This window comes from Lissotriton helveticus, chromosome 3_2, assembly GCF_964261635.1.
Source record: "Lissotriton helveticus chromosome 3_2, aLisHel1.1, whole genome shotgun sequence".
Lineage (NCBI taxonomy): Eukaryota > Metazoa > Chordata > Amphibia > Caudata > Salamandridae > Lissotriton > Lissotriton helveticus.
This window is the reverse complement of record NC_136062.1, coordinates 318,734,457-318,760,606: the sequence shown is the minus strand read 5'-3', so window position 1 is coordinate 318,760,606 and position 26,150 is coordinate 318,734,457. Positions and strand designations below refer to the sequence as shown.

Genomic DNA, 26,150 nt, shown 5'->3' with positions numbered 1-26,150 from the left:
TAACTCACAGATTACAGCTTTCACTCGAAACCAACACTCACAAGTCATGTCATCTAGCTTAAACGGCAAAGCACCTCCTTGCTGGCAAACGGGCAACTGTAGAAATGTCCTAATTGTTTCTTTGGGACAATGTATGCAGACAACTTTGGGGCACGTTCGGCTCCACTCCCGGCTTTTTAGCAAACACAAGTGGCATGCTGAGATTTGCACGCCTCTAAATACAATGCGGGAAATTTTGGTCTAGGAGACCAAGAGGTCTGCACGTTTTTAGTATAACCTCTATGGTATGATCTCTATTTATATTACATATAAATTTACCTCATGAGTCTTGCCAGACATGCAGCCTTACAGTGGCCCTCACGGTGCCGAACCCGACACTCCTTATGAGGGACAAAATGACAATCTCAGCAAGCAAAAGTCAGGACTGAATAATGTTGCTCCTGTGAGTATGGAGCCACTAGCTGAAAATGCCAGTAAAAACCAACATTTACCCACACAAATGAAGCAATTATAGCTATATATCCACTGATGCTCATTTATCAGTCACCGTTTTAAATCACTACTTCACTCAATCCCATTTACACAGTCTGGAGTAACAAAATGTGTGTCAGGCAGAGTAGAGGATTCTCCCCTCAAATAAAATATTTCCGGCTGAATAAAAAAAAAAAATAAAAAAAAAAAAAAAAAAAAACATACAAATGGGCCGAAAAATGAGCAATGATGTCCTTGCCATAAACCGTCAGATTTTCCAACAACAAAATCATTTATGATTAGGCCTACGCACATAATGAGGTTTTTGTAAACCTTACCACAAGAGAAACTTATAAAATCACTAATAATCATACATAAACTCCTTCTTTGGAACCTATTGTCTCAAGTCTCTAACAAAAACAAAAAATCCTCCTGATGTTTGTTTAGCCTGAAAGCAGCAGCGCATTTTTCTGAACAAAAAAAAAAAAAAAAAAAAAACTGTTAAAACTAATGGTTTCTCAGCAGAAAAATCTACGTCGAGATTAATATTATGGATTGTTTAGGTGAATCATTTGTATTTTTTACGGGCAACATATGGTTTTGCATTTGCTTAAGCCAGCAGCACACACACTCTAAATAACACATTTCTTTTTTGAAGTTTTTGATAAGGAACAGCTTTGCAAGTAACCTCAGGGTTAGCATTTCACAAAAATCCTGCAGGCCCAAGCCTTACTTTCAAAGGCAGAACTGAAATATTTCATATGCCTTCTTTGTTATAAACTAAGCCATTGAAAGCAACTCTACAGGAGTCGCCCAGCTGGTGGGCTGGGTCAAGCTATTCATGGATACCCATGCAGATGGCGAATGGGGGGGGGGGGGGGGAGGGGGGAGTAGCACAAAAAAACTTCAGCAGAATGAGGGAGGCTGCAAAATGAGCAACTGAAATTCGCCAGTTGGAGCACAGAAGTAAATGGTGTTAGATATACTTTCAAGAGGCTTTTTCAATCTAAAATCAGCAAGAACGGAGAAGAGGCGCATAGCAAAGTTAGCGGAGTAATGTCAAGTGGGAAGGGCCCAGCTCCACTGAATGCCATAGCAAACAATGGTGTCGACTGGGAACAAAAACAAAAGCCTCCCAGAGTCTAAGACAGACACCAGACAGACCAGCCTATTTTCCCCATCTTTTACTCTGCACATTGTATGTGAAGGGCGTCCTTTCTGTCAGATACTGTGCTTTGAAACAGCCTGTGGGCACAACGACCAAACAGCGCCTTCAGGCGAAGAGATGAAAACAGGGACATTTTTCATCACCACTAAAACAAGAATTGATTCTCAAGGGAATGTAGCTGTGGGTGTTGGGGGCTGTTGACCATGTCTTATTGGAGTGAAGAGAATGCTAGAACACAAGAGACCGCATTGTAGGCATGCTGCGGATGTCCGTAATCAAAAGCAATGACCGCAGCCTGTACCAGTCCTATGAAGTGTCATTTATGATTAATGGGTCGCCGCTGTCCGCTTTCAGAATAAACCGCATCCCAGTGGGCTGGGAAAATCAAAGTTCAGTATAGAGGGTGCATTAAAGAAATATCATAATGGCTCGATTACAAGAAACAAAAACAAAAAATTCAAAGGGTACGTCGGTTCAGGAGATGGTGGTTATCATTCAACTGCATGTTCTAATATGAACAGCACATATTAAGGCTATACATTGGGCATATGTGCCAACTGAGGAAACAGGTAAGCAATTTGTACAGCACCAGGGCTCAACCACTCACAACAACGTACAACTCATGAAAACTGACGTACTTGCCCTAACACACACACACACCCCAATCCTGAAAGTGGATCGGTCCATCAGGCCTGTAATCAAAAATATCTTTTGGAATATGAGACTCTGAGGCAGGGCTATGAATGGCAGAATGGTGTTAATATTACTAAGAAGAAAGTAAAAAATATATTCTAAGCCATAACTCATACCTTATATTAGTGTTAATACCCACTGAACCAGAGGGGGCCCATGCATACGTTCCTCTGATGGACAAGTTTAAGGGATGGACTTCCAACGACAATGCCTCTGGAATTTTGACTTTTGGTGGAGCCAGGAGTGCTTCAAGAAAACCTGCAAAACCCAGCTCCCGTGATGACTGGTTGGAGGTGAATCGAGGTGGCAGTGGCAGACTTTTGGCAGTCTGTTTCTGTTCCAGCAGTGGAGGAATCCGCGCTCCTCATCAATTAAAGGAATTTTGCAAAACTGTACATAAATGTTTTATATACCTAATCAGATCATGCCTACTTCCTCTTCCTCTCACTTTATCCCTTATTTTCCTTGCAGTTTACTCTCCCCCTCCCATGATATCCCTCTCTTGACTAGCTCTCCTCTTCCCATGCTGACGTTCCACTCTCCTTAATCTCAATCACCTATTTCTTTATCTTGCTTAAGCGACCTATGCAATGCAGTTCATCTTTCTCTCCCAGTCTCTTCTTTTTTAAGGCCTCTACCATCCCCGTGTCTTTCTAATTGTGTTCCTCTGTCTGATTTCCCTTTCGAAATGAAATAGTTCTTATTTGATTTAAAATATGTAATATACCCAAATGCTGCACTTAATTGTTTTGTATTAAAAAATTAATAAAAACATTTAAGAGAAGAAAATACACAATATACCAAAAGAAACCTTGTCCAATGTGTTTTTACAACTTACTTGTTACGAGCTGAGGCGTTCTGTACACTGTGAAGGTAGTCACCCGAGGCAGGCCATGGCTACTTCACTCGGATTTCACACGACAGTCCAAAGAGGCCGCCAATCAGCGAAGCAACGGAACATTGCACACCAGAAGGGCAATGCAAGATGACTTTCTACTTCTGCTGTGTATGTGCGACCACAGACCGTGCTTTGCGCTACAGGAGTTCACGCAGGACAGGATCACTGCACTGTAGGGAAAGGCATGAATGGCTGCAGGGAAGCAAAGCACGCAGACACTCTGGAGAAATTGCCGTTGGCAAATTTCATGCCACAGAGCCCCGGAAAATATGGGAGTCCTTTCATCTGAAATGTACAGCATTGCCAGAGCATTCTAAGCTGTTGTGAGGGGGGCAGGGGCTATGTGAGATGGTTCAAGGTTTGTGTAAGAGCAGGGAGATGACAGGGAGGCTCGGCTCGTTTTAGGGTAGAGAATCAAATGGGATCCTAGTAGTCTGAAGCAGAATCAGGCATCTGGCTCTCGCCTTCAGTAGTTCGCCCTAGAACTGCATAGATTTGCCCTGGAGAAGTGAAAAGGAACTCGTTCCCTGGGATCAATTTGTGGCCTCGTTGCCCAGACCCATCTTCCAAAGGGTCCCAGGGGAGACCCGTCATTAGGATTGGCTCTTGAATGGCGTTTTATGGGGCTCATATTACTAGTTGGCAAGGCTCCCTGGCTTAGGTGAGTTTGTCAAAAGTTCAATGCAATAAAGGCGGGCGGGAAATACCCGGGTATGAGTCTCCATACCCTGCCTCGACATGTCTCTCCCCTATTGGTACACCATGTCAAGATTAGGCTCCAAAGCACATGCAAATTTAAGGAAACATCTCAGCACAGGATAAAAGAAGGCTCGGTTGAAGAAAACAACTGGTTCAAACTGAGCGTTTGGTCTGAAGCTGGTGATGTTAATATGGACCCTGGAGTAGCCCAGGTTGCTGCATTAGGTTTTTTTTCAATTTCGTGAGGACACAGACAGAAATGCTATTTCAGATTAGGTGAATGTCAGAAATCAGTTTCTTAATGGTTTTACATAAAACATTGCTCCAAAGATAGACAAATAATGTAGGATTTTGTGTTTTACAGCAGGGCCGTTACGATCAATGGCATAAATATGAATTTGCTTAACTGTTTCAGTCATTGATGACGAAACATCCCAAACTGGGAAATATGCATGGAAACATCATTCTACACACAGTAATTTATAAACCATTCACTCTTACACTGATGTAAAATTACTACAAAATATTGAACACATCACTCCCCTAAAGTTGGAGTTAGAATTCCAATTGCTCCTTTTGCCTTCTCACATCATTTTCAAAACAAGCTGCATCACATACAAGCTGCAACATCAGGCACCCCGGCATGTGTAGCAGAGAAGCTCACATCTGTGTTGGCTCTGGCAAACGAGCAGGCAGGACACCATTAAAATGGAGGCACACATGTGTAAAATAGGATGAATAAAAGCCAAGAGACCTTCTCCATTTCTGCACTCTAGATCTGGAACATCACTGTAACCACCAGGATCACCCCAGCCTTGCCCCAAATCAGCAAAGAGCTGAAGACACACCTCTTTAAAGAAAACTATATCACGATGCAGTAACGGTATGCTCCTGCTCCCAAAACCCCACTACCCCCCCCCAATCACTTAGTGATAGTATCTCTGCATTTGGCGCTCCGCAGTGAATCAGGGGGAAGCCATTACAACGTAGGATGATTGAGATGTGGAAGAACAAGCTCACTAAAAAAGAGTGTTGTGGTACACTTACAAATTTTAAAGGTAATGGGTACACTTGCTTCAAATGAATTAAGGTTATTTGAAGTGTTCATCAAGCACAGAGGAGTTTAAATCAAATCTACTACTTTAATAAGCATTGTTGTCCGTTCAGAGTGTAAAGTGAATGGCAGTTAATATGTCTTGTATGATGTGCGAACTGCTATGGAACAAGCGGTTTAACAAAGTTACATTTTTTGCCCATGCGACTTGATATATGTGGGCCAGACAAAACAGAAAATCAAGCTGAGGATCTCCCAACACCGGAGCCGCATTCGGTGTAAAACTCCTAACGCCCCGCTGGTCCAACATTTTCTGGATAAAGGACACACGGAAAACGACATTCGTTGGACTGTAATTTCCCAGGTCACCATCCCACCCAGAGGAGGCGATCTAACTCGTTTACTAAACAGGGAAGAACTTAAATGGATTCTGAAGACTGACAGTCTTATTTCGGGACTCAACCTGCAGGATGAATGGACTGCTTTGATCTAGTTTGGGCTCTGAGTCTATTTGTTTGTTTTTTCACTGTAATCCTGAAACGTTTTACTTGCATTATTGTGGTTCCTTTAAATATGTCACATGCACTTCACTTGGGCACCCCACTCTCCTAAGATGGCCGTCGAGCTTAGTCCATCTTTTATTTTGATGCCCACCTTCACCTCATGGTCCTCGGCCAATCAGCGCAGTCTATAATCAGTGGCTCACCCTTCCTTCACGAGCACGCCAGGGAGCACAACTGCCTACCGACCCATCCGGTAAGTTTGTTAACCGAGTTACCAGCGAACTTCCTGACCTCCCCCTGAGGCATTAGGCTAGTTCTAACCCCTCTGGTTTCCTTTCAGGTTCCCCTGCCCCCGACGGATACCAGCGGGTACCGCGGTACCGTGAGCTCGATTGTGGTAAGACCGGTTCTACTCATCAGTTCCTTTTTTCCCCACTCGCACGCCCGTTTACTGAATGATTCTCTCTTGGTTTAGGGCTCACGCAATTTATTCTTATCCACGGCCGTTCCATTCCAGGAATTACGGTAAGCCAGCGAGCTCTCCATCTCCCCGCAGACCGCTACTCTGCTGAACGCTGCGATACTGCACCTTGCCCCGTCGACAAGAGCACTTTTTATAATGGCCATAGTTTTCAGTCACGCTCGACACAGACTGGTACAAACACCCTCCCACCTTGCACAATCGACTGCGCCTAGCCCGCAATCTTGCACGTGTCACGCCAACCACCTGGTATTATTGACCATGATATCCGTCTGCAACATCCAGACCCTTGACTTTTGAAAGCAAACATGCCCACTCCGCGGCATGTTGATCTGTTCCACACGGTCGAATATTCCTCACTGATAGTGCATGTAATCCGGTGCGCTACCAACTGTGCAATTTTTCGCCAGCATGCTCGTTTGGAACCACAGTGTCACCAACAACTCCACCCGCCCATGAGTCGAGTTTTTCACTGGTCACTACAAAGTCACCTGTTCATATAATTTATTCTTTATGTTTCTAAATGTATATATTTCCTTCCTTTCCCTTCTAGGCATTTAGAGGCTATATCATGGTTAAGGCTTTCAATGTAATGTCCTGATGATGGTCCCCGTGATTTACTAGGGGGTCCTTTTAAGCACCAAATGCTAAAAATGTGATTACTATGTGTTTTGAATGGTGCTCTGTTTAAGTATTCTGTATAATTGCATTTTATGACAGAAAAACGTGCTTTGCCTTAAAAAAGCCCTTCTTTGCTCCCTACATCCACCCTCTGTACCTGTTCTGTAAGTGCTGGGCACAGGCTTGTGCTCCACACTGGCTGAATTGTGGAAGGTACTCCTTATGGTATAACGAAGTACAAATTGAGTAAACTCTGAAGACCACTGTCCGGCTGGACATGTCATTCCAAATATAGATTGACTCGGTCTATATTTTATTTCTTTCAAATTGCTTGTATGCATGGGACCAGTGTTGCATGTACAAACACATTTAAAAATGTAGCATACATTTCTCCCCAAATTTCAGGTACTCATTTGTATTTGCTTAGGCCAACTTTCTTGATGTAATGTTTCCGTTACTTTACACAATCCCCTGAGCTCTTTTATGGGACAGAATTTAATGAAGTGAGATATATTGCTGAACATCATTCTATGGAACTTTAAGCACATTTATATAGAACATTCCTAATAGCTGTATGGTCCAGAAGCACTTTCAGAATTAGACGTTGCCAAGGACCAGAGACAAGTTTGTCAATTGATATTGTATTTGGCTGTGCTTCCTATGGTTACAAAGGAGTCATATATGATAGTGACAGGCATGGTTGGAGTAGACTAACATACGTTTTAGAGATGTTTTTTTAATTACAGCTTGTTTTTTACATTACACAAAATTTCACAATTATTCAGTTCTAATTATATTGGATAAAACTTGGTCAGATCCAGTGATGAATCTGTGTGGAGCATTAGAAGTATGGATGCGTGTGCAAACCCTTAGCATTCTATTTCGTTTTGCTGGAAGGCATGGTTATCCATTGCTCGGCTTGGGGTGACTGTTAAGACTGGTGGTATCTTTGACGGCTATGTGGCTCTGATGCAAGGCCAGGCAGTACATGCATCCTGCTAAAAAGGTCCTTTTATCCCACCCTCACTAACAGCAAGGATCATGCCAGCTGCTGCACTGCTGTTGGCGGATAGTGTAGAAGAATTTACACCTCCCTTGTCTAACACAAACCCACAGTACACATTCAGATACCAGCAGCACATGCCAGGCCCGCCTTTCTATTATGAGCAACATGATTCATTGCGATCAATTGCTGGATTTCCACAGAAATTCACACTAGTAGGCTGCATATTGCTGGTGAGAATCAGCTACTAGACACCGAGGAAGAATTACAAGGAGGATATAAGACTGTTTTTTTCCCTTTACAGGCTCACTTCAAGTTACCTATAACAGGAGCAGGATTACTTAGGACACTGAAATTAAGCTAGACCTGTGCATAATTTCCAGCAGCATCACAGGAACAGCACGTACGACTCTGGTTCGTGTCACGTTATTTGGCATTATTTTTTTGGCACAAAATATGTTCTTGCATCCATGCATTTCACACTGAAAACTAGCACAAAACACTGAAATAACCTATTTGGGCCTTTCGTGTCATTTCTGCAAAGGAAATTATGTGAAATTCACCCAGGTCTAAATGAAGAGCCAAGAGGTCTAAACTAACATGCTCAAACTTTACAAGATGTATGAACTTTCAGCAGTGCCATTCCACTTGGGTTTGCACAGGCTTTGACAGAAGACTACATTCTGAAATCCTGCATGACATCCGCACCACTCCAGTTGTGCCAGTGGGTCAGAGTAAGATCTACAGTAGCTGCGCAGAACAAAACTTGTTGTTCTTGATCTATCTATAAATCCCATGTTTATTCTCTCTTTATTATTCTGCTGACATGTTTTCGCATCCAGCTGCAGAGAGAGCGATTCAATATACATGTGAAAGTTTTGTCCTCCACGAAATGCAATACCACAGCATACATCCTCCTCTACATGGAAACACAGTCACCTCCAGGCGTTTCTTAATCCTCAAACCCACCGACAACAAAGCAGACAATGAAAATAGCACTGTTCGAGGGCTAGAAGTAATGTTCAATGACATGAAATATTCCGAATGAAATGCAAAACACATATTAGACTTGACTATCACCCGAGGAATCCGATTCACGTTTCACAAAGTCCACCAGGTATGCTCTCTGGAAACAAAAACAAAAAAAAGTGATATGCTGTGAGCAACTAAGAGCTACTCATCTGCTAGTTATTCAAAAGTCACTTGACATTTTCATTTTGCACATGCTCATCAAACATGTTCAGCCCTGTGCAACCATCAATTTTGAAAAAGTGACTTTAATGACTATTAGGTGTTCACTCCACAAGCCTGTTTTTACCTGTATCTTTGCCTGTTCCTATTAATTTACATCACTCAGGGGTGTGGAACGGTGCGAGGATGTAGGCGAGGCAGAGCGTAGGATATAGATTGTGGATGTCAGACCCAGGTTTAGATTCATGTCAATTTTTCAGCTCAACAAATACTCAAATGAGTCCCATTACGATTAACTGAAATAGTATTTTACATTTATTCTGAAAACTTAGCATGGATCGGGCTCTACAAGACCATTTGACTTGCCTAGTTGAAACTTTGCTCTTCAGAAATGCAGTGTCTGAAATGTGGGGGTTTTCTTACCATGTAAACTAATAATAAAAGTAATAATTGAGAGCGCAATCTTGAGTGAGAAGATCATTCGGTTTCAAGGTTGATCTTGAGGAATGGCCCACGAAGGGCTGAAATATGGGGACTTCTTGCCATGTAAACTAATAATAACTATTAACTAAGAGAAAGTTCGGTAGTGAGAAGATCATTAGGTCATGAATAGGTACAGGAATTTGGCCTATAAAAAAAGCAGTGTATTTGCTTATGGGATCTAAAAGCAGTAGTCTCATTCCTGCTTGCATCTGTGTGTGAGAGTTAAGAGACTGCACTCTATGTGTAAGGATCCAGAAAAGGTGCTCTTTTTCCGTTTTTGGCCCTCAATTGTGGGATGACGTGCCATTCTTGCAAAAACCATTGATCCTATTAATAAAAAAAAAGTCTGGACTTGTATATTTTTTCGCACCCAGACCAATCTCTACTGAGCCTGCAGAGACTGAGCGTTATTTATTGCTAGTGCACTAAAGGCAGTAAACTTGCATTCAGTACAACTGAACTTCTCATTCAATGACCATGTTGAAGGAGGGTTGACTGCCTCGCTAGCAGACAGGGAGTGCATTATGATTTTAATTTTGTATAACAGGAGCACTATATGCTTCGAATACGACACGCTCTCCCCGTGTGAAATGGAGTTCACCAATGTTCTCTGTAGCCTACTACTTCTGATGCACGACATCCATGCTTTCTTTGTACAAACACAAAGCTAACAGCATGTAAAGGGATTGGCAATACCCAGCGTGTTCACTGGCATATAACATCTGTCTGCAAGGATCCCAATCTTGCGATTCGCACCGTGAGGAACATGGTGTGCCCAGGAGAGCGAAAACATGCTTGTATCTAGAAATATAGATATGCTGCTAAAGGTCCAAGATTATAACACGTGCCATCAGAGAGATGGTTTTGCTGTTCAGCTGTAAGAAATGAATACAGTGCTTATATTAGAAATACCTGAAAAGACTTTGGAAGAGGAATTACAGTCTCCTATATATTAGAACGTGTTTTTTTGTGTGTAATCGAGTATGCCTCCTCATTCTTCGCAACGTACTACAAATAGGAGGTATTACCCAATTCAATTGACCACTGATGAAAGAGCAAGTCGGCCTTGCAAGATTTTGATGTTGTGACATCTGCAGGTCACACAGATCTCAGGAGCCAGCATGTAACTCGCAGAGCTATACTAATGGGTACTGAATAAATATGAATTGCAAATTCATTTATCAGCTGCAAATAGTGGATAAAGACCTAAAATAACCTAATTTAAATATACATTGGGATATATACAGACAGAAATGAAAAAGCACAAACTGCTATAAAACATGCTTATAAAGTGTTTAAATGATCTGTTAATCCCTTAGAAGGGGAACATTAACTAGAGAATCTGAATCTACCAAGAGAAACCTCACCTCACCAGCTAAGAGTAAACATTACGCCCTTAAACTGGAATTTCCATGAAAAATTATTTTTTTAGGGACTTCTGCATATATGAAGGTATCGTGTCCAAAATAATCTCTAGGCGGCGATTGAAAAAAATCACATAGGTCACACGCACCAATAATTAGGACTTTTTCTACCTAATCGCATCGCTTGACATTTCAAAAGTTGTTTTTATTTGTACATGAAAATCCCCAGCAGAAACCTCAGTGAAATACAAGACCCCCTCCCACTCACTCCCTCCATGAGGTTCAATTCATCAGCACTTAAAGGTGATCCGAGGGCAGGCTCAACGCAGGCTCCCGGGAGACCAATTTGTGCAAATAAGCCTGCTAATACAGTCAAAGTTTGGGGCCCTTTTCCCTCCAGCTCTTCGCTGCAGGCAGCTTGCAGGGCTGCGACTTCACAGCGAGCCTTTGTTACTAACCACTTGGACTTTTTTCGGATTTTGGGCTGCCTTTTTTTTTGAGAGCATTACTTTACGCAGGTATTCTGAAACACGAGCCTTAAGTAAAAAACAGAAAAAGAAAAAAAAAACATTTACAGTTCCGCCGGAGAGCCAAGAATGTACAGCAGAGGATTGGGTTACCGAGTTACACAAACTAATGACAGTGCTGAGCAGCAAAGGCCAACCTTGGGCTTTCTTGGTGATGTGAAGGTGCAGCACGAGGCGGTCAAAATTAGAAAAATAAAAACAAATCTAGGTTTTCAAACAAAAAAATATATATAAAAGAGGAGAAACAATGGCAATTCGGAGTAATGTTATTGCTCAGTTAATATTATTTTCAAAGCACGTGCTAGTGTTCAGAAAAAGCTTTTAAATAGTAAGTAGCTTGCTTGATGCATGCTGTCTATCAAGGGTGAATATTAGTCCAGGAGAGACAGATTCATGCCAGACTTTCTAACTATTCACATAAACAAGTACTGACAAAGCCAGTAGACCTCACCCTTTGCTAATAATGAATAGCGATAGATAGATAGAATACCGATGCGGTTTAGTATCGGAAACAAAAAGCCAATTAAATGGCCACTGCTGGAGGTCGTGCCACTCTGTGGGCACAAGCACGCATGCACCTACAGAATGAAGCAGGAGCTAATTAGCTAGAATATATATTTTTTTCTCTCTCCCCTTCTCCTGGAGATCAATAGAGGGGTCTATTAGGGAGTGGTCAGGGGGAATAACACACATGGGAGACTTTAATATAAAGCTTGGGGCATGAGAGGAGGAAGAGAGAGAGAGGTGGAGATAGATAGATAGATAAGATAGATAGATAGGATAGATAGATAGATATCCACAAACACAGGAACCCGATTGAAGAAAGGCCACAGAAAGATACGGTATTCTGCTCATTTATTTGTAGTCAGGCAGTTTGATGGCAGATCTCCTGCCCAGAAAGACACATCACAAAGTTAGGTGCCAGACGCGTTATGGGTACATAAGCTCCCTTCATCAGTGGCATTAGTTCAAGGCAGAAATAAAAGCACAGTTCCTTGCGCACTCGTTTCTCTTAAATATCCCTGCATTGGTGGGCGTGGCAATCCCATAAGCCTTCTGGGATCTGTAGTGCGTGGGCGTTATCCCAAGTGGGCGCGCTGTTATTTCATGCAAAATTAAAACCAGTAAAACCCAGGTGGGCTGACGTGAAGTCCTGTCAGGCGCATGCCGCGCTTTGTAGATGTCGCAGGGATATTTAAGAGAAACGAGTGAGCAGGTAACTGTGCTTTTATTTCTGCCTTGAACTAATGCCACTGATGAAGGGAGCTTATGTACCCGAAACGCGTCTGGCACCTAACTTTGTGATGTGTCTTTCTGGGCAGGAGGTCTGCCAGCAAGCTGCCTGACTACAAATAAATTAGCAGAATACCGTATGTTCCTGTGGCCTTTCTTCAATCGGGTTCCTTTGTTTGTGAATATAGATTGATAGATAGATATAGATATAGATATATATCTCAATCAAACACAAAACTGGTGGGGGGTATTTGGCAGGAGCTATCGAGAGCAGGAAGCACCAGCTCACGGAACCCAGTTGTATTTAGGTTTCCCCATTGCCATCTCCTGCATTGAAAATTTCAAGCCTTTGAGGGCAACACATCCCAAAAAAGTAAGTAATCGCTGCTACCATCTGCATGTTATCTACACGTGCCAAATCCACCAGTAACAACACCCCTTTCATGGTCAATAAGCTGAGTGCCATCACATTGGCCACAGTAGCACCTACAAATCACAGGGATTTGAAAAGCCAACAACTCTGGCAATAATTGTTTTAGAAAGGCAAGTTGAATTTGGCACATGTAGATCACATGCAGATGGTAGCAGCGTGTACTTAACTTTTTGGACCCCTAAGGCTTGAAACCTTCAACGCAGGAGATGGCAATGGGGAAACCAAAATTCCCCGTCACTCATGTTGCTTTGTCCCTCACCACTCCCTTTTGCTTCACCGAATGTACCCCTCTGTTGCTCCCAGGGAGTGAGTGGGTGTTTGTGCTAAGATTGTCCTTTTATTCCAAGACCATAGTGTAGCTGCTTGTCTTTCTAAAACAATTGCCAGAGTTGTTGACTTTTCAAATCCCTGTAATTTCTAGGCACTACCGTTACCAATGTGATCGCACTCAACTTGTTGAGCTTGAAGGATAAAAGGCAGTATTATCTTTATTGGATTGGTCACAATTAGTTCACACACAGATGGTAGCAGCGAGAATGGGCTGTGTTACATATACACACATATATATATAAATATTATATACACACACATACATATATACACATACATATACATACACACACACACACACACACGTATACACGCACTTTTTAATACATTCATACATGTAATGCATTGCTAGCTCATAGAAATAGCACTCAATGTGTGTATTCATGTTGAACATTTGCTGTATTCACAGCAGAATTACGATTATGATATTGCAGCTAATTTAGGACAGGTCTGTTCTCAGTTTATTAATTATGCATTCATTCCTATCAGGTCTGTGCCTTGTGATTTTTTTAAAATTATCTCAGCTTTTCTAAAAAGTTCTCTTAAGATCTTTCACAGGCCCAACAATACATATTATGCTAAAATGCCAACGAACATAACACTGACTTTTGTCAGATAAAGTTTAAATCTGAGATTCTTCTATACCTAGGTCCAATATTTCAAGAAATAATTGCTTGTTGGGAACAAATCCCTCTTACAAATTAGAGAGTGCAAGATTGCATTTAGTTTAAACTGCACAAATCAAACCAGCTCTATATCCTAGTAACAATAAGGGTGTAATGGCGTCACATGGCGGCCAAGAAGACATTTTGCACACGTGCTTTGCCCCAGTGAGCATATTGACACTCTTGTTGTGCTTATTTACCCAGCTACACCAGAATACTTAGAAACGCATTCACCTGCAGGCTAGGAATACAGCTCTTCCTGTGACACATGTTTACCTAAAAGCTAGGTACATAAGGTTATCCCAAGGTTAACACCAACAGAATGCTGCCGGTGCAGAACGCTCAAAAGAGCAGATAAAGGCTCTGACCCGGTTACTTATTGATCGCTTTTCACTAGTGTTAGAAAGGACCGGCAAAATCAGTGAAATTGGCAAAATGGAAACTGCATCGATCACTGTAGGCGAGCATCCAAAGAAAAATAATTTCATTTATGAATGAGCTGTATTTATCATTAGATTAACATGTTTCGCCAAGACAATTGCTTTAATTTCAAATGGTATCCATATATGCCACAATAATTTGTTAAATAATCTCTACCGGTCTACGGTATCACCACGCACACACAATAGCATCCTTAAAAGTGAATAATAAGAGAGTACACACACGGTGTCACAGGTATAACTGTTGTGGCCACCTTACCACCTAATATTTCTACACATACAGACACACACACATACATATCACATACATCCACACACACACATTTTTTCTTTTTTCTTTCCTTTTAGGAGCGGGCAGAATGTTTAAGGCTTTTAGACCAATCCTATGTCTAAAAACTTTGCTTGAAAAACAGACATTTGAGGTAAGCACATTTAGTGACGCTAGAGTTGAAGGTTGCTCTATATAGGAGCTGCTCTCCAACTAAACTTGGGAGCTACATAGAGTTCTGGGCCCCTTTTTTTGCATACACACACACAAAATTCATAGCTGTTGCGTCTACGAAAAATGTGAGATTTTTGTTCTGCCAATGAAAATAAAACCATCAATTCCACTCATAACCTATATCAATCTACTTAGGTATACCAAAATGCCTCCTGAAGTACGTTTTTTTGTCGAAAAATACCCCAGCCTTTTAGGTTTGCCACTCCTTGTTTTGCAAAATCACAACACAATGAGCTTCTACTACTGAAGGAAGAAGCCAGAGCGGTCCCTTTCATGTCAGCAGACCCGCCAGTCCCGTTTCCATCTCTTGTTTTGTATCACTACCAGGTACAGCTTCGTCCCTTCCTGCGACTACTCTGCATGTAGGGCTACATAAACCTCCTATTGGGGGGGAGGGGTGGGCTATCGTCCAAAGTGACACATGAAAATCAGAAAGAAATCACACCCAATTTGTAGCTTAACATTTCCCTAGAAAATATTTAAAATAAAAATCATATTTGTTCTGAACAAAGCGAATTAATTTATTTTGTCACAATTCGAGCAACTAAATTCATCTTTTGACAAAAAATAAAACAACACTGAACATAAAATGTGCTAGTGTGAAAATAGACCTTTGGCTATTGATCCATTTTCAAAGGAGATATTACCCACATTGAAAGGAGCTACAAATATATAACAGGGTGTTCTTTCCGACCGTGTTAGATGATGTGCTATTTAGATGCTAAAATAGTCGCTTTTTGTCAGGTTTTCGGATAATGTGCGACGATTTTTAGATGGCTAATGGTCAGGAAAACATTCACAGTATGTTTTTCAATTTTTTGTTCACCTACTAAGTGAACAGCAGTTTGCGAACAGAACCTTCGAAAACATATTTCTCTACAAACACAATTGCAATAAATTGCATAATATTCCAGTTTAAATAGTTGTCATTTGAAATACACAGGTGGAGGCCTCTGACATTTTTCAGTAGCAAAATAAGACTGCCCAGCCACGTGAACATCTAAATGAACAGTTCCTGCGTGTACAACCCCTAACATGTAATTAGAAAAGACTCTAAGGCCTAAAAGTCCTATAATTATGCAACATTTCCCAGAACTCAAGGCCACTGCTGGCTATCTTTACCTCTGAACACATTCCCTGCCAAACTCGCATTTAAAATGCAGACCAAGGGCTTCGAAGCCTGCGCCCCAGAAAACATTTTTAAACAATACCACGAACACTGCATGCAGCGAGGGCACCACAGCAGGCTTTTAATGACACTGAAGAGAGCAGAGGCCACATTCAAGAGCGGGTGTCCTCAGTGGCCAGTACCAGTAGGTCCATAAGGCTCACCATGTGATGTAAACTTGTTCAATACACAGCGACTTCAAGGGACACTTTCCGTTGGCATATCTTTGAGCAAAGTGCACGGAGGGTTTGATACTATGGGTGCGATAAGTGTTCCCCTCACCCGTTAAGTCAGAAAGGTTTGTTCCTCTAATAGGAGTGTGAAGGTTCCCCAGAGACAAAGTTAAATGTTTCCCTTCGTCCAAACGACGTGGCATTTCAGGTTACGGCCAACTGGATCCCTGTTTAGCTTGCACCATTGCTGTTCCAACCCCACTGTTGCAGTAGGCTCCCCGTTTCAACTATACCGTTGCTATTACTCCCTCTCTGTAGCAAAAGGAAAAAGCTGCACGACCATCCATTCCCTACCTGTCAACAGCAGCATTTTTATCAGGGGGTGTCTGGCCACCAGTAGGCTGGGAATCCTGCCAGCCAGCCACGGAATGTGATTAAACAAAACAAGAACTGACAAACCAATAGGTCTCGGCTTTGCAACCAGCCACCGGCAAATTGGCTTTTTCTATTTTTTTTTTGTGTTGGGCAATCATAGTTTTGGCTTTACCAAAGCTATATTGAATTGCATTACAAGCATTGACAAAGTCAAGACATTCCAAAATACCCAATATGTGGCCACATCCAGGTGGCCTAGTAACCATTCAGGGCCAAGAAGGTGGATAGGTCCACCCACTCTAGGGCTTCATATTACAAGCAAGACTCTGGGAGCACTTGAAAAATATGTACACTTTTCCCGGGGTCATCTGTCCCCTACCCCTAGAGACTCACAGTCCTATATTTTAAAAACCCATTGAGAGCACTGTTGGAGGACTAATGCACTCCTGGCCACACCGAGCATGCTAAATTCCTTTCAGTGGTATCCCTGTACCTTCTCGAACACTACAACATAATATGCAATAATAGAATTGCAATATGCAATACTCACCTGCCCCCTCCCCACCATCTCCCAGAGGCCTTAAACAGCACTCCTTTTATGGCAGCAAGACATTTCTGAGACCTTGTTGCAAAGAGCCTGGGAAACCTTTACTGTTATTTTTATTTTTTAAATCATATGCTACGGAAAAAGAGGGTCCTCTCGTAGGTGCCCTAGCCCTCCAGACCAAACATACAAGGAGGGGAAAAAGAGCCAACACCATCACTGTAGTACTGGGACAACGAGAGCGCCGGAAGAAACAGACAGTTCAATAACAACCAGCAAAAGGTGGCAGAGAAGCTTCGCACCAAGGGAGAGGGTCAGTCTGGGGAGAGAGCAGGGTCAAGGAATGGGACCGGATGAGGTGCAGGAACTGTAGAGACCAAACTTGTGGAGAGGCAAAGAAGAGGTGGAAGAGTCTTCTACCAAAGGGAGAGGCCTAGAGTGATAAATGTGGTAGCTCTTGTGGGAGTAGCGAGATCTCTTACAACTCATCAATGAGGAAGGAGGAGTGGAGGCAGCTAGACTTATGCGTCGCAGTCAGGGGCGATGCCACTTTCAATTGGTCAAACTCATGAAATACTGTGGGCTGTGAGACAATGCTTGAAGCCAGCTTAACCACAGCAGCCAACAGCTAAGAGGAGCTGTCCGAAAACTCACTTTCTGGATATATTGTGTGATTATATAGCTATCCTTAGGCAGCTAAAGTTGTCTGTAGTGGTAATCCAATTTTGGCTAACAATGGAATGGCAGCATTGCCCAGCCCCACTGAGCAGCAGCGAGAATGTGTAACAATTGTGGGACATAGGCATATGTTTGTATCCCTAAAAAAGGATTAATAAGTCTCCAAACCACTGAGCTTCAGAACTTTGCACGCCACTACTTGATTCAAAAGCCGGGGGTTTAAATAGTTAAGTAATCTAATTCCATAAGTTTATTCCATCTTCTGGGGCAGTTTTTCAACAATTTTGACATGGGTAGTTTAACATTTCTAAAGAGGAAAACTATGTGTAGAATGTTTGTAAGTGCCCAGAAACAATTGTTGGTCTTCACTGCACTTTGCAGGCCCTCGTACATAGCAATGCCTCCTTTTCTACCCAAATCTACATTTTCGGTGACTAATTCACAATATTGTGAGATTTTTCTTCAGTATACAATCCGCAATTCCAGATTCTGTGACTGTGGGTGGAATTCACTTTCATACTTACATTTCTGCGAGCAGAAAACATTCATTGTTTTGAGCATGAAACACGCAGAGAACATGGATTCCAGCAGAAAAAAAAAAGGACGAGAAAGTCAACAGGTCTGATGTTGACTGCCAGACTTTTGACATACTGGTTTTGTTACGGTGTTCGTAAACTTTGGTTGTTGAGCGAGCTGCAGGGCCCTTGCAAATACAACATTTTGGGTAAAAGCAAAAATGATTTGGTCTCAACTAGCACACCTTGCCATTATAGTCCCCGGCACTAAAGGGAACTACTTGGTGGGCAGATAAGCTCCATGTTAAAAAGCGGAATGTTGTCACTCACAGTTAAGTTAACCAATATGTGAATTAGGCTGACCCACTGCTGTATGTTGTAGTGGTCAGAAGATAATTGGGAATGATGCAATAACAAACAAATAGATGGAGAGGGATTCCCGACAGCCCCTATGAGATAGATATACAAATACATGCGTGCGTGAGCACACACACAGATATAAACACGTTTTAGTAAAAGCTAAAGCTCTTGACCATAAAAAAAAAACAGACTTAGCTCTAAACTAAGTTTGTAATGAGCCTTTCCATTAAAAGACATTATACTTTTTCGATACACTTGGGGTTAATGCCATTTAAAAAAAAATGCTATAATCACATCGATTACAATTATTGTCATTGAGAAGAGAACACAAATGGTTGAACAGTTGGTCAGCTGCGAGTGTCTTCTAGGTTGTAATGTGTATATATAGTTAGTACTGAATGTTGGCATTTAGCCTAAGTGATAGATGTTGACTGATACGAGATTTTGACTAAGGTAACACAGTTTGTCGAAGTCAGAAAACTAGATAACTCAGCTCCACCGGTTCCACAAAAGGCAATATAGGACATATCTATGCATGTAAACGACAATTCAACATAGTCCCTTTTCCATCTACCTGGGGCTATTAGTAGTCACAAACAAATATAAAATAAGAGGGACAGACAGAGGGGGTGGGAAACACATCAACATTTCCTTGCATGGTCTTTTTTTTCCAATTACCCTTTTCCTTCTTATATACGATTTGGAATATCAGATTAACAGAAATCTGCGATATTACTGTAACTCCTCAAGCTGTAATATTACTATTCGGACAGTTTTCTCTCTGGATTTACAGCCGGGCTCTAAATGAGTCGGACAGGTTTGTACTGACCCATGGAACCCTGATTATAGCAGGCGCCCCTTAAATTCATAGTCTCTGCAGGTATGGATCAGGACACCTTGATTTGAAGACAGTTGAGAAGAAGCGCAGTTTAAAGTGTAAAATGCACCACAAACCTCGAGAAGGAAACAAGAGGCATAATACTTCCTACACTCAAACGAAGAGTGCAATAGTTGTGTACACACACCAGTAGCTCATCTTGGAAACGGGACTCGAACGAAAGTCCTTCTTTCTTCATGAGATACTGCTGTATGTTACACGCACCTCCTACATAGAGCCCAATGTAGCCTCTACTGGCTGCGGGCCCTAGAACAAGCCCGCCAGAATGTTCCATATCTTCTGGGTCAAAAGGAACCCCCCCGCCGGAACGTACACGATAACATACTACAAATGGAAAAAAGAAAAATACGACAAAATGTATATTTCGGGTGTCAAAATAGCCACGAACGCCCGAAGGATCATCTGTGAAGGCTTGAGGTGTTGAGGGTGAGCGATATAACCGGTGAAGAAGTGGCATGGCTAGGCTGGTGGTATCGGACACAACATACCGCCAGTTTACACTAATAACAAAACCCCAACCCTCCTAGTACAAGGGGCATACATTAGCAATATACTGCCCACGGCGACTCGCCACAAACATAGCCTCACAATGTTACCAATATCACGACACGATGTTGCCCAAATATGACGTATCTGACGATACCTAATAAGAAAAGAGCATAGGGACCATGAGGTACTCACTGACAAAAGAAACAAACAAGCACCACAAAATGCAGCTTCTACCAAAAAGGTTTCTGGGCTCTGATTCAAGGCACAAAACACCACCATCCATTCGACAGAAGGTACACATTCTCATCAACATGATGACATATGGCTAAGTGTCATCAATTTCATGTCACATAACCTACAGCAACCATGGGTTTAGCAGTCACAGAATACCACCATCATATTACGGAGACTCACACAGTGTTATATTGACATTAATATATGCCTTGCAGCACCAGCTCATCATCTGAGGAACACGTTTGATAAAGATAAGAGAGGGCACACTTCTCGTTTTTAGTGGGTGTTTGAACGTTCCTACCCTCCCCTTGCGCATTCATACAGGTTATGTTATGTATATCATCTGTGTAACGCTTTATGCCATTCTATAGGCGCCTCCTCGAGATTGGAAGAAGATAGAAAAAAGAAACAGTGGAGAATGCAGGTAACGTATAAAAATATCACTTTAGAGTACTCAAACGAGACTTCACACCCGTTCTAAAATTAAAGAGTTCCCAACCTACTTACTCCATGTGTGTGTGTGATAACCACACACAACGACAAACGTTAGTGTTAATTTTAATAAAATCACCTTACAATTACCTGCAACAAGGGTACAGTCATATTGAAATCACTACATACGTGCTGCTAATATATTACGGTGGAGTTTTCAATAGACAGCATTTCAAAAGTATTACACAACATCGTTTAAATGTATACTGCTGCAAATCATTCTGTGAGACTAGTTATTGGTTAACAGTTTTATATTCCACTTCTCACACGAGAAAAATACTTACAGAGCCTGTGTGAACGCGCCGAGCCCCAGGGGAACCGCCGTCAGGCCTCTGCCGGAACAGTCCACCCCGCCGTCTCCATCGCAGTGGCAGGGCTGAGGGCAGAGCAAGGGCGGGGAGCCACCAGGCCCAGCCAGGCTGACCACTGCCACCAGGGCCCAGGTGGCCAGCCACTGCAGCAGCCAGTGACGTGACTCCGGCATGTCAGCGGCGGGAAAGCGCAGTCCAAGGTCCCCCAGTCAGCAGCACAGGGTCACGGAGTGTGTTTTTTACCCTCTGATGCAACAGAGCTCTGCCTGCAAGAGTTGGCAAGTATCCGGTGGGCTGTCTTTTCCCTCTAGATGCAATACAGCAAACCAGTTGTGCCCTAGACCTGTGCGGTACGCACTTTGTACTCAGCTGCGGCACAGTACTGGGATTGTGTGTCTGGCACACACCTTTCTCAACAATTCAGTGAAGTCTGGGGCTGCTGATTCCATCCAACAGTAGTTCCCTAAACCCAGCATGGGGCAGCGCTCGGGGTTTTGTACAAGGCTGTCTCCCTACACACAGTAGTCTGCCGGTGCACCTTTCCTCTTTCTGGCAGAACAGTACCAGGGCACTGGAACTCTTCCTGACTCTAGAAAGCAAAGAGGGTCGGTTCTTCTTGCACCCTTCTCTCTACACACACAGAACAGTACCAGCGTACTTGTGTATAACTTACTCCACAAAACCAAAGCTGTCACCGCTTGAGGTAAAGTCCTTCCCCGGCTTTTTTCTTCTAAAGCCCCTTAACTCGGGGATGAGGCAGGTCACACCTGCGAGATTCTCTCCAAAGGCACAGATTTCTTCCTCACCATTGAGGTGGGAGCAGTGGTTCTTGTACAATCCTTTCAAACGAGGGGGTTCAAAGTCTGCTCACCTCAGAATCAGCACAGGGACCGGGTTTCTTCTACTCCTCTGAATACACATGCACGAGAACACCTTCAGTAAGTACACCCCGCTGAATTCAACACAGCGCTGGGAGTTTAACTGCGGCTGTGAGGGGTCGGGGGCACAGCCTTTTACATCCCCAACTGATGCTGTGTTTTTTTACACCTTTCTTTGGCTGCACCGGAGTATTGCACCCCTCTATCTCCACTTGCACCAGAGTCCAGCACCTCCTTTCCCTGCAGCACAGCCCACCACACCTCCTATTCACTACAACACCACCAGGTACTGGAGCTCAGGTCCGTGCAGCATCTTTGAGATTGACGCCCCCAGCAACACCAGCTCCTGCCTCTCCTCTTCCAAGACGCTGGGTCTAGCGCCTCCGTTCCACGCTGCAGCGCTAGGTCCACTACCTTCTACATCTGCACCATCACTGTAACTCCCGCAGCAGTGGACCCCTCCTCCGTGGTGTGAGAGAGACTGCCCCTCTCACGCACACTGGTCTCCCGCGGTCCCTTCAGCAGCCAGGGGTCCTGTCTCAGCCCCAGCCCCTCAGACTCCCACAGCTGCTCCCGAGCCGGTGGTCTCCTCTCTGCCCGCCTGGACCCTCAGGGATGTACTCGCGCAGGTCACTCTCCGGGCAGAAGGTCTCTCCCAGAAGGACTCCCTTTGCCCAGCAGCCGCCTCCCTGTCCAGCAGAGCACCGGCGCCTCCGCTCCTCTCAGGCAGCAGACGGCTGGGCTCCTTCTCTCCCGCCCTCCTCCAGGCCAGCCCCTCGGTGGCAGCTACTGCTCCCCGGAGACCCTCTCCGCCAGGCTGTGCCGGGGATAGCTCGGAGGCAGGGAACTCGAAACCGCAGCCATTCCCGTACGGGAGTCACTGCCACTGCTGCTGCCGAGTCCTGCTGGGAAAGAAGCCCGAAGGCTGCGCTAAGCCCGGCCCACAAAACGACGCCGACGGGCGACGCAAGCGGGGCCCGTCACAACAAAAAACGACAGCAAGCTAAGGACCAACTGACAGGGAGGCGCGTGGACTGCAGTCGTGGGGTGCCCAATAAAACCAAACAAGCACTGGAAATGCAATAGGGCTCGCATTAGGAAAGTTTGAGCTATTGGTCTTATAAATGATTTTTTTTATTTATGTGTTATTTTTTAAAATAGCTAAATTAATAGCTTTGTCATTTACAATGCCAATAGTTATAACTTTCGCAAATGTGACACCTATAGCATTTGTATTGCAACATGTTTTGTATTTACGTGACTTAGATGTATTGATATTACAAATAACAATGGCTTTTAATTTTTTTAAGTAATTAATACTTAAATAATTTATTTAATTTGTAATGGCAATAGCTTAAACTTTTGTAAATAACTTTTGTGAAGATTATGTTCAGTGTTTTTTATTGTGACGAAAATCCAAGAACAGAAGTGAAATATTAACATCTTTTTGTGATTTGTAATAAAGCGTGAAAGCTTGAAAACAGCTTGAAACATTGAAAGAACATATTTGAACTAGTGATGCTGTGATTGCGCTGAGTGATGATGTGGTTGCGCTGAGTGATGCTGTGGTGGTGCTGAGTGATGCTGTGGTTGCGCTGAGTGATGCTGTGGTTGCGCTGAGTGGTGTGTGCATCTGTGGAGCTTAGTGGGTGCATTGGTGGAGCTGTGTGGTGGGTGCATTGGTGGAGCTTAGTTGGAGCATCAGTGGAGCTGTGTGGTGGGTGCATCGGTGGAGCTGTGTGATGGGTGCATCGGCGGAGCTGTGTGGTGGGTGCATCGGTGGAGCTGTGTGGTGGGTGCACCTGTGGATCTGTGTGGTGGGTGCCTCGGTGGAGCTGTGTGGTGGGTGCATCGGTGGAGCTGTGTGGTGGGTGCCGTGGTGGAGCTGTATGGTGGGTGCCTCGGTGGAGCTGTGTGGTGGGTGCATCGGTGGAGCTGTGTGGTGGGTGCATCGGTGGAGCTGTGTTGGTGGAGCTGTGTGGTGGGTGCATCGGTGGAGCTGGGTGGTGGGTGCATCGGTGGAGCTGTGTTGGTGGAGCTGTGTGGTGGCTGCATCGGTGGAGCTGTGTGGTGGGTGCATCGGTGGAGCTGTGTGGTGGCTACATCGGTGGAGCTGTGTGGTGGGTGCCTCGGTGGAGCTGTGTGATGGGTGCATCGGTGGAGCTGTGTGGTGGGTGCATCGGTGGAGCTGTGTAGGTGGAGCTGTGTGGTGGGTGCATCGGTGAAGCTCTGTGGTGGGTGCATTGGTGGAGCTGTGTGGTGGGTGCCTCGGTGAAGCTCTGTGGTGGGTGCATCGGTGAAGCTGTGTGGTGGGTGCATCGGTGGAGCTTAGTGGGTGCATTGGTGGAGCTGTGTGGTGGGTGCCTCGGTGAAGCTCTGTGGTGGGTGCATCGGTGAAGCTGTGTGGTGGGTGCATCGGTGGAGCTTAGTGGGTGCATTGGTGGAGCTGTGTGGTGGGTGCATTGGTGGAGCTTAGTTGGAGCATCGGTGGAGCTGTGTGGTGGGTGCATCAGTGGAGCTGTGTGGTGGGTGCATCGGTGGAGCTGTGTCGGTGGAGCTGTGTGGTGGGTGCATCGGTGGAGCTGGGTGGTGGGTGCATCGGTGGAGCTGTGTAGGTGGAGCTGTGTGGTGGGTGCATCGGTGGAGCTGGGTGGTGGGTGCATCAGTGGAGCTGTGTGGTGGGTGCATCGGTGGAGCTGTGTGGTGGGTGCATCGGTGGAGCTTAGTGGGTGCATTGGTGGAGCTGTGTGGTAGGTGCATCGGTGGAGCTTAGTTGGTGCATCGGTGGAGCTGTGTGGTGGGTGCATCGGTAGAGCTGTGTGGTGGGTGCATCGGTTGAGCTGTGTGGTGGGTGCCTCGGCGGAGCTGTGTGGTGGGTGCATCGGTGGAGCTGTGTGGTGGGTGCATCGGTAGAGCTGTGTGGTGGGTGCCTCGGCGGAGCTATGTGGTGGGTGCATCGGTAAAGCTGCATGGTGGGTGCATCGGTGGAGCTGTGTTGTGGGTGCTTCAGTGGAGCTGTGTGGTGGGTGCATCTGTGGAGCTGTGTGGTGGTGCCTCTGTGGAGCTGTGTGGTGGGTGCATCTGTTGAGCTGTGTGGTGGGTGCCTCGGTGGAGCTGTGTGGTGGGTGCATAGGTGGAGCTGTGTGGTGGGTGCATCGGTGGAGCTGTGTGGTAGGTGCCTCGGTGGAGCTGTGTGGTGGGTGCCTCGGTGGAGCTGTGTGGTGGGTGCATCGGTGGAGCTGTGTGGTTGGGGCATCTGTGGAGCTCTGTGGTGGGTGCTTCGGTGGAGCTCTGTGGTGGGGGCATAGGTGGAGCTCTGTGGTGGGGCATAGGTGGAGCTCTATGGTGGGTGCATCGGTGGAGCTCTGTGGTGGGTGCATCGGTGGAGCTCTGTGGTGGGTGCATCAGTGGAGCTGTGTGGTGGGTGCATCGGTGGAGCTGTGTCGGTGGAGCTGTGTGGTGGTTGCATCAGTGGAGCTGGGTGGTGGGTGCATCGGTGGAGCTGTGTGGTGGGTGCATCGGTGCAGCTGGGTGGTGGGTGCATCAGTGGAGCTGTGTGGTGGGTGCATCGGTGGAGCTGGGTGGTGGGTGCTTCGGTGGAGCTGTGTGGTGGGTGCATCGGTGCAGCTGGGTGGTGGGTGCATCAGTGGAGCTGTGTGGTGGGTGCATCAGTGGAGCTGTGTGGTGGGTGCATCGGTGGAGCTGTGTCGGTGGAGCTGTGTGGTGGTTGCATCAGTGGAGCTGGGTGGTGGGTGCATCGGTGGAGCTGTGTGGTGGGTGCATCGGTGCAGCTGGGTGGTGGGTGCATCAGTGGAGCTGTGTGGTGGGTGCATCAGTGGAGCTGTGTGGTGGGTGCATCGGTGGAGCTGTGTGGTGGGTGCATCGGTGGAGCTGTGTCGGCGGAGCTGTGTGGTGGGTGCATCGGTGGAGCTGGGTGGTGGGTGCATCGGTGGAGCTGTATGGTGGGTGCCTCGGTGAAGCTGTGTGGTGGGTGCATCGGTGGAGCTGTGTGGTCGGTGCATCGGTGGAGCTGTGTTGGTGGAGCTGTGTGATGGCTGCATCGGTGGATCTGTGTGGTGGGTGCATCGGTGGAGCTGTATGGTGGGTGCCTTGGTGGAGCTGTGTGGTGGTGCATCGGTGGAGCTGTGTCGGTGGGTGCATCGGTGGAGCTGTGTGGGGGTGCATCGGTGGAGCTGTGTGGTGGGTGCCTCGGTGGAGCTGTGTGGTGGGTGCATCGGTGGAGCTGTGCGGTGGGTGCATCGGTGGAGCTGTGTAG

General features: G+C 45.1%; 1 protein-coding gene across 1 annotated transcript in view; it reads right to left on the bottom strand.

Annotated features, from left to right (window-relative positions):
* LGR4 (leucine rich repeat containing G protein-coupled receptor 4) overlaps window positions 1–22,794 on the bottom strand; it is a 344,040-nt gene extending 321,246 nt beyond the window's left edge. The window contains exon 1 of the mRNA XM_078684206.1: window positions 20,970–22,794. Within this exon, the coding sequence (XP_078540332.1) occupies window positions 20,970–21,169 (200 nt within the window). The 5' untranslated portion in view covers window positions 21,170–22,794. The remainder of the gene's footprint in view (window positions 1–20,969) is intronic.
* Window positions 22,795–26,150: the final 3,356 nt, after the last annotated feature.